This window comes from Amia ocellicauda, chromosome 4 (genome assembly GCF_036373705.1).
Source record: "Amia ocellicauda isolate fAmiCal2 chromosome 4, fAmiCal2.hap1, whole genome shotgun sequence".
In the NCBI taxonomy this organism is placed as follows: domain Eukaryota; kingdom Metazoa; phylum Chordata; class Actinopteri; order Amiiformes; family Amiidae; genus Amia; species Amia ocellicauda.
This window is the reverse complement of record NC_089853.1, coordinates 7,866,662-7,876,904: the sequence shown is the minus strand read 5'-3', so window position 1 is coordinate 7,876,904 and position 10,243 is coordinate 7,866,662. Positions and strand designations below refer to the sequence as shown.

General features: G+C 47.1%; 1 protein-coding gene across 4 annotated transcripts in view; it reads left to right on the top strand.

The window, feature by feature from the left end:
• sergef (secretion regulating guanine nucleotide exchange factor) overlaps nt 1–10,054 on the top strand; it is a 23,936-nt gene extending 13,882 nt beyond the window's left edge. For 3 of the 4 annotated variants that reach the window (XM_066700824.1, XM_066700823.1, XM_066700822.1), the window contains one exon: nt 7,746–10,054. In XM_066700824.1, coding sequence (XP_066556921.1) covers nt 7,746–7,930 — 185 coding nt within the window. In that variant the 3' untranslated portion in view covers nt 7,931–10,054. The remainder of the gene's footprint in view (nt 1–7,745) is intronic. The other variant, XR_010816537.1, reaches the window with a different exon arrangement.
• The last annotated feature ends 189 nt before the right edge of the window (nt 10,055–10,243 follow it).

The window sequence follows — 10,243 nt, the reverse complement described above, 5'->3', positions numbered from 1 at the left end:
TTTATATGAATGTATGTATGTATGTGTGTGTGTATTCTTAGTTTTCCTCTGTCAAGCATATCATTTCCATCTGATTTTAAATAGGGCAATTTATAGCACACTGTTACTCCACACACATACACACACACACACACACACACACACACACACACACACACACAAGCACAAGCACAAGCACTCACACACACACACGCACTCACATACACACAAGCACTCACACACACACACACACAAGCACTCACACTCTCACACACACTCACATTCACACAATGCGAGGTGTGCGAGTGACTGATAATAGACAGTGACAGAGAGAGAGCCGGAGGTGGGGGGAGGGGGTAATTTCAGGAAAGAGATGATGACAGTGAGAAAGAGGGTGATGGTGTCTGAAGAAGGGAAGGTGGGAAACAGAGAGCGATATGCGTGTGCATGCGTGTGGGATTCTCCCCTTTCTGCTCTGCAGCGGTGGGCCGGCCTGCGTCAGGGAGGCAGGGGCAGTGATTTCAGTGCCGGGGGTCCTGGCTCTCCTCTCTCTCAAGTCTCATAAGTCATAATGATAACGAGTGTGTGGTTCGGAAGTCTTTGCCTCCTGCTGCCCCCTTGTGAAGCCCCAGAGTCAGGGGTCTGACGGTGGGCCGACCAGCCTGTCCACCTGTGGGACCGAGGGAACTCTGCTCCTCTAACTCTGCCGCTCTCCTTTCTCTCTCTCTCACTCCACTTGTTCTCTCTCTCTGTATAACCCGGTTTGGCACTGCGGGGGTTAAGCATGCACGCCCTGGAGGGCATGTCTCTCCTTCTCCCTCCTTTCCTCCATCCTCCTCTCTCTCTCGTTCTCCTGTGCAGTCGCTGTGCGATGGCAGGGGGCTGGTGAAGCAGCAAAATTGGATTTGCAGCAGAAACCCGAGTGCTACTATTTATAGAGCTCAAATAGGTCAGGGGGAATCGGCGGCAGCAACAGTAGCAGCAGCATCTCCTACAGCACACTGCACACCCTCCTCTCATCCTCTCTCCTCTCCTACTGTCTTCTCTCCTCTCTCCTTTCCTACTGTCTTCTCCTCTACTTGTCCTCTCCTCTCTCCCCTTCCCATCTCCCCTCCTCCTACCCTCTCCTCTCTCCTCTCTCCTCTCCTCTCTCCTCCGCTCCTCTCTCATCTCTCCTCTCCCCCTGTCCCATGTCAGGAAGTGTGCATGGACCTATTTGTCCATCTACTGTCCATCTGTCCATCTACTGCACTGCACTGTACTATACTGTCACTACTACATTCTACTGCACTGTCTATACTGTCACTGTACTACATTCTACTGTACTATACTCTACTGCACTGTACCACACTCTACTGTACTGTAATATACTGTCACTGTACTGTACTATACGGTCACTGTACTACACTCTACTACACTGTTCTATACTGTCACTGTACTACACTTTACTGCACTGTACTATACTGTCACTACTGCACTGTACTATACGGTCACTGTACTACACTCTACTACACTGTACTATACGGTCACTGTACTACACTGTCACTGTACTACACTCTACTGCACTGTACTATACTGTCACTCTACTGCACTGTACTACACTGTCACTGTACTGTACTATACGGTCACTCTACTACACTGTACTACACTGTCACTGTACTGCAATCTACTGTACTGTACTACACTCTACTGCACTGTACTATACGGTCACTGTACTACACTGTACTGCACTGTACTATACGGTCACTGTACAGCACTCTGCTGAACTGTACTATACGGTCACTGTACTACACTCTGCTGCACTGTACTATACTGTCACTCTACTGCACTGTACTACACTGTCACTGTACTGTACTATACGGTCACTCTACTGCACTGTACTATACGGTCACTGTACTACACTACTGCACTGTACTATACTGTCACTCTACTGCACTGTACTATACTATACGGTCACTCTACTGCACTGTACTACACTGTCACTGTACTGCACTCTACTGTACTGTACTACACTGTACTGTACTATACGGTCACTGTACTACACTGCTGCACTGTACTATACGGTCACTGTACTACATTCTACTGCACTGTACTATACGGTAACTACTACACTCTGCTGCACTGTACTATACGGTCACTGTACAGCATTCTACTGCACTGTACTATACGGTCACTGTACTGCACTGTACTATACGGTCACTGTACTGCACTGTACTATACGGTCACTGTACTACACTCTACTGCACTGTACTATACGGTCACTGTACAGCACTCTACTGCACTGTACTATACGGTCACTGTACAGCACTCTGCTGCACTGTACTATACGATCACTGTACTACACTCTCTTCTGCACTTTACTATACAGTCACTGTACTACACTCTGCTGCACTGTACTATATGGTCACTGTACTACACTGTAGTGCACTGTACTATATGGTCACTGTACTACACTGTACTGCACTGTACTATATGGTCACTGTACTACACTGTACTGCACTGTACTATATGGTCACTGTACTACACTGTACTGCACTGTACTATATGGTCACTGTACTACACTGTACTGCACTGTACTATATGGTCACTGTACAGCAATCTACTGCACTGTACTATATGGTCACTGTACAGCAATCTACTGCACTGTACTATACGGTCACTGTACTACACTCTGCTGCACTGTACTATACTGTCACTCTACTGCACTGTACTACACTGTCACTGTACTGTACTGTACTATACGGTCACTCTACTGCACTGTACTACACTGTCACTGTACTGCACTATACTATACGGTCACTGTACTACACTCTACTGCACTGTACTATACTGTCACTCTACTGCACTGTACTGTACTATACTGTCACTCTACTGCACTGTACTATACTATACTGTCACTCTACTGTACTGTACTACACTGTCACTGTACTGTACTGTACTATACTGTCACTCTACTGCACTGTACTATACGGTCACTGTACTACACTCTGCTGCACTGTACTATACTGTCACTCTACTGCACTGTACTACACTGTCACTGTACTGTACTATACGGTCACTCTACTGCACTGTACTACACTGTCACTGTACTATACGGTCACTGTACTACACTACTGCACTGTACTATACTGTCACTCTACTGCACTGTACTATACTATACGGTCACTCTACTGCACTGTACTACACTGTCACTGTACTGCACTCTATTGTACTGTACTACACTGTACTGTACTATACGGTCACTGTACTACACTGCTGCACTGTACTATACAGTCACTGTACTACATTCTACTGCACTGTACTATACGGTAACTACTACACTCTGCTGCACTGTACTATACGGTCACTGTACAGCATTCTACTGCACTGTACTATACGGTCACTGTACTGCACTGTACTATACGGTCACTGTACTACATTCTACTGCACTGTACTATACGGTGACTGTACAGCATTCTACTGCACTGTACTATACGGTCACTGTACTGCACTGTACTATACGGTCACTGTACTACACTCTACTGCACTGTACTATACGGTCACTGTACAGCACTCTACTGCACTGTACTATACGGTCACTGTACAGCACTCTGCTGCACTGTACTATACGATCACTGTACTACACTCTCTTCTGCACTTTACTATACAGTCACTGTACTACACTCTGCTGCACTGTACTATATGGTCACTGTACTACACTGTACTGCACTGTACTATATGGTCACTGTACTACACTGTACTGCACTGTACTATATGGTCACTGTACTACACTGTACTGCACTGTACTATATGGTCACTGTACAGCAATCTACTGCACTGTACTATACGGTCACTGTACTACACTCTGCTGCACTGTACTATACGGTCACTCTACTGCACTGTACTACACTGTCACTGTACTGCACTATACTATACGGTCACTGTACTACACTCTACTGCACTGTACTATACTGTCACTCTACTGCACTGTACTGTACTATACTGTCACTCTACTGCACTATACTATACTGTCACTCTACTGTACTGTACTACACTGTCACTGTACTGTACTGTACTATACTGTCACTCTACTGCACTGTACTATACGGTCACTGTACTACACTGCTGCACTGTACTATACGGTCACTGTACTACACTCTACTGCACTGTACTATACGGTCACTGTACTACACTCTACTGCACTGTACTATACGGTCACTGTACCACATTCTGCTGCACTGTACTATATGGTCACTGTACAGCACTCTACTGCACTGTACTATACGGTCACTGTACTACACTCTACTGCACTGTACTATACTATACTGTCACTGTACTATACTGTCACTCTACTGCACTGTACTATACGGTCACTGTACTACACTGCTGCACTTTACTATACGGTCACTGTACTACACTCTACTGCACTGTACTACACTCTACTGCACTGTACTATACGGTCACTACTACACTCTACTGCACTGTACTATACGGTCACTGTACCACACTCTACTGCACTGTACTATACGGTCACTGTACTGCACTGTACTATACGGTCACTGTACTACACTCTACTGCACTGTACTATACGGTCACTCTACCACACTCTACTGCACTGTACTATACGGTCACTGTACTGCACTGTACTATACGGTCACTGTACTACACTGTACTGCACTGTACTATACGGTCACTACTACACTCTACTGCACTGTACTATACGGTCACTGTACCACACTCTACTGCACTGTACTATACGGTCACTGTACTGCACTGTACTATACGGTCACTGTACTACACTCTACTGCACTGTACTATACGGTCACTCTACCACACTCTACTGCACTGTACTATACGGTCACTGTACTACACTGTACTGCACTGTACTATACGGTCACTGTACTACACTGTACTGCACTGTACTATACGGTCACTGTACTACACTCTACTGCACTGTACTATACGGTCACTGTACAGCACTCTGCTGCACTGTACTATACGATCACTGTACTACACTCTCTTCTGCACTTTACTATACAGTCACTGTACTACACTCTGCTGCACTGTACTATATGGTCACTGTACTACACTGTACTGCACTGTACTATATGGTCACTGTACTGCACTGTACTATATGGTCACTGTACTACACTGTACTGCACTGTACTATATGGTCACTGTACTACACTGTACTGCACTGTACTATATGGTCACTGTACAGCAATCTACTGCACTGTACTATACGGTCACTGTACTACACTCTACTGCACTGTACTATACTGTCACTCTACTGCACTGTACTACACTGTCACTGTACTGTACTATACGGTCACTCTACTGCACTGTACTACACTGTCACTGTACTGCACTATACTATACGGTCACTGTACTACACTCTACTGCACTGTACTATACTGTCACTCTACTGCACTGTACTGTACTATACTGTCACTCTACTGCACTGTACTATACTATACTGTCACTCTACTGTACTGTACTATACTGTCACTGTACTGTACTGTACTATACTGTCACTCTACTGCACTGTACTATACGGTCACTGTACTACTCTACTGCACTGTACTATACGGTCACTGTACTACACTCTACTGCACTGTACTACACTGTCACTGTACTACACTCTACTGCACTGTACTATACGGTCACTGTACCACACTCTACTGCACTGTACTATACGGTCACTGTACTACACTGTACTGCACTGTACTATACGGTCACTGTACTACACTCTACTGCACTGTACTATATGGTCACTGTACAGCACTCTACTGCACTGTACTATACGGTCACTGTACTACACTCTACTGCACTGTACTATACTATACTGTCACTCTACTGTACTGTACAACACTGTCACTGTACTGTACTGTACTATACTGTCACTCTACTGCACTGTACTATACGGTCACTGTACTACACTGCTGCACTTTACTATACGGTCACTGTACTACACTCTACTGCACTGTACTACACTGTCACTGTACTACACTCTACTGCACTGTACTATACGGTCACTACTACACTCTACTGCACTGTACTATACGGTCACTGTACCACACTCTACTGCACTGTACTATACGGTCACTGTACTACACTCTACTGCACTGTACTATACGGTCACTGTACTACACTGTACTGCACTGTACTATACGGTCACTCTACCACACTCTACTGCACTGTACTATACGGTCACTGTACTACACTGTACTGCACTGTACTATACGGTCACTGTACTACACTGTACTGCACTGTACTATACGGTCACTGTACTACACTCTACTGCACTGTACTATACGGTCACTGTACCACACTCTACTGCACTGTACTATACGGTCACTGTACTACACTGTACTGCACTTTACTATACGGTCACTGTACTACACTGTACTGCACTGTACTATACGGTCACTGTACTACACTCTACTGCACTGTACTATACGGTCACTGTACCACACTCTACTGCACTGTACTATACGGTCACTGTACTACACTGTACTGCACTGTACTATACGGTCACTACTACTCTCTACTGCACTCAACAGCACAGGCACTAGGGATGGGCTTGTGCTTGTGGTTATGGCTGATTGCCTGGCTGACCCACAGCCACACCAGCGTATGAAGCCCAGTCCACACTGTCCTGGTGTTGGTTCGGCCCGTGTGGGACTCTGGGGCCGGCGCTGCTGCTTGGGAGTCATGGTAACCACTTGTAGCTTACAAATAATTACCTCTCCTCCGTCTGCCTCCCTCCCTCTTTTCATTCAGCAGAAGCAGTGCAGCAACAATTGCATTAGACCAGTAAATACAAAGGCATCGCACAGGCTGCCAGGGCACCAGGACGTCTCTCCTGCGCCCACACCAGAGAAGGAGTGATAGAGCAACAGCAGGGACAGAGAGGGAGAGAGAGATGGGGACCGCTGAGTGTTCAGTGCTGCCTGTGGTCAGATGGTGGTGGGGGGGGTGAAGATGCTGTGTGACGGTGTGAAAGACTGGAAGAGAGAGAGAGAGGGTGGGAGGCCTTGGGTGAGAGAGAGAGAGAGCGAGCGAGAGAGAGAGAGATTGTCCTGCATAGGTGAAAGCAGTTCCGTTGCCACAGTGACGGCATTGTTATAGGCAACCTGGTTTCCATGGTGGCGATCTGGGACAGGCCTCACCCCCCCGGCAGCGGCATGGAGTGTGCGTGTACGTTTGCGTGTGCGTGTACGTGTGCCAATGGAGAGACTGAGCCTGGCGAGGTAATTGCCGAGCTATTATCCTGAGCCTGGCAGTGGGTCCTTGGGTCTGTGCCACTCTGCGGTTCTGTCTCTGGAGCGGCACGGCGGCCGTGATAGATGTCACATCACAGACAATAACCGGAGTGAGTGTGAGTGTGTGTGCGTGTGTGTGCTATTGTGTGTGTGCGCGTGGTAAAGATCAATACAAACCACCACCCCCCCCCCTCTTTCTCATACACACACACTCCACTCTCTCTCTGTCTCTGATCATATCCTGAGGAGACGCTGTCCCTCCCCAGGGGGATGCTGAAGGGCCATTCATCAGTCCTCTGTGAATCAAACTGAGCTGCCGCTCATATTTATTCATTTGTTTGTTTGTTTGTTTGATGTGTTATTTTCTGTGTGACGATGCACATTCAATCAGTTAATCGATCGTCCGATCACTGTAGTGTACAACCTGGTGCTGTGCTGTGCTGTAGTGCGCTGTGCAGTGCTGTTCTGTGCTATGCAGTAGTGCGCTGAGCTCCAGTGACCCGGCCGTGTCTGTGTCCGCAGGGGAGCAGCTGCTGTCCTGGGGCTGGAATGAACATGGGATGTGTGGAGACGGAACAGAGGAGGACGTCATCCGGCCTCAGCCAATCCCTGCCCTCCTGCGCGCCAGGCCTCTGCTGATTGGCTGCGGGGCGGGACATTCCATGGCCCTCTGTGAGGTGAGGGAGGAAGTGACCGGGAAACCCTGACTGCCCCGTGCGCCCGGTGCTGTGAGGGGGAACACACCATTGAGAACCTCGGTGCCCCCCCACCACCTCTCCTCTCTCTCCTGGGGACAGCGGCAGAGCAAGGGACACAGCTGGACAACAGCGGCAGGATAGTACGCTGGAGTGAAGTCAGAGCAACGAGGTGGAGATTCCCCCGACTCTGGAGCTACGCAGCCGGACTCAGGTGTACCGGCCTGCTGCAGTCGGACCGAATTCGATTTCTTGGTCCCGGCGAGGCAGCTGGCTCTGTGGTTGACTGGCTGTGTTCGGTCACGAGTTAATTGTCACTTTTTATTCATCTGTACACACCAGGTGTTTGTCTCCCAGGCTTGGCACTGCCAGCCTCTCAGTCACTGTACTCTGCGCTGGGCCGCATCAGGCTGCACCGGGCCGCACCGCCAGGGCACTGCATTAAGGGGGATTGTTATTGATTGAACACTGAGCCAGGAAGACGAACAGAGGAAGTCTTGACAGGTCTGGCAGCAGTGGCAGGAGAAGGGCTGAACTTCCCACAGTCGATTACTGGGGTCAGTTAGCTTCTGTAATCTGTAATCATTAATTAAAAAATGTTGTTGTTCTTCTTCTCATGTTATGTGATATATATACATCTAGTAAATGATTGTGTGCCAACAACCAATCAGCTTCCAGTTGTAGTGAGCTTTATCAAACAATAATGCCCTTTGGAACAGTGAACTGCTCAACTATAAATTAACAGAACAAAATTGAAATAAATCAGACGTGCATTTACCAGCTTTTCCACAATTGGTCCACAGTCTTAATGTCAGCAGGATCCAAAAGTCACTCAAAACCAGCCAGACAGAGTGCCACACTGTTTCAGCTCCAGCCAATCCGCTTCCAGCAGCGTTAATGAAGCCCCGCCTTAAGCATCAAGTTCAGTGCTTTAAGTGTAGACTTTCATCTTTAATTTGAGGGTAGTTACATCCAAACTGGGTGAACGGTGTAGGAATTACACCTATTTTTATATGTGCCCCCCCTATTTAAGGGACTCAAAAGTATTTGGACAAATAATCGTGAAATAAATTGTGAGTTTCAATACTTGGTTACAAATCCTTTACAGTCAATGACTGCCTGAAGTCTGGAACCCATTGACATCAGCAGATGCTGGGTTTCTTCCCTGGTGATGCTCTGCCAGGCCTGCACTGCAGCTGTCTTTAGTTCCTGCTTGTTCTTGGGGTGTTTTGCCTTCAGTTTTGCCTTCAGCAAGTGAAATGCTGCTCAATTGGATTCAGGTCAGGTGATTGACTTGGCCATTGCAGAACATTCCACTTCTTCACCTTAAAAAAGTCATTTATTTTATTTTAGCCAAATAAAAAATCCTGTACGTGTATTTCGTTTTTTATTCAAATTACATTGGGATCTATTTTTCTCAGCAGAAGGTTACTGGACAAAATATCAGAATATCAAAGATGGACAGACGAGAGGATTGGAATCATAGTAACGAACTTGGGACTTGAATTTGACTATGGTTTGCACCCTAATCTATGGATGTCAAGTCTCCAGTGTTGAGGAAGCGTGTTATTGGCAGGACTGCGGGATTGTCCACCAGAGCTGCAGTCGGTCCAGACCCCGGTGAGGACGATGAGCTGTAGAGGAGCTTCCCTGAGGCGCTTTCTGGCGGTTTGTGCAGAAATCCTTCGTTCATTCAAACCCACAGTGTCATCAGCTGTCCGGGTGGCTGGTGTCAGACGATGCTGCTGGTGAAGAAGCGGGATGTGGATGCTGGGCTGGCCTGGGACACGTGGTCTGCAGTTGTGAGGCTGGTTGGATGTCCTGCTAAATTCTCTAAAATGGCTTATGGTAGAGAAATGAACATTCAGTTCTCTGGCAGCAGCTCTGGTGGACATTCCTGCAGTCAGCAGCCAATCACTGCTCCCTCAAAACTGAGACATCTGTGTGTTGTGTGACAAAACTGCACATTTTAGAAACCACTTCTGTAATGATCTTGCTGTTAAATCAGCTTCTTGATCTGCCTCACCTGTCTGGTGGATGGATTATCTTGGCAAAGGAGGAATGCTTACTAACAGGGATGTAATCAACTTTGTGCACAAAATATGAGAATAATAAGCCTTTTGTGTGAATGGAAAATGTCTGGGATCTTTCATTTCAGCTCATGAAACACTTTACATGTTGCGTTTATATGTGTGTTAAGTGTGTACAGTGTGGCACCATGAGGGGATGGACATGGCGTGTTTATATATATTTTATATCTTTGTGCTGTGAGTCACTTTGATGGAGCTCATGAATGACAGCCACAGAAATGGCCTGTGATGTGGC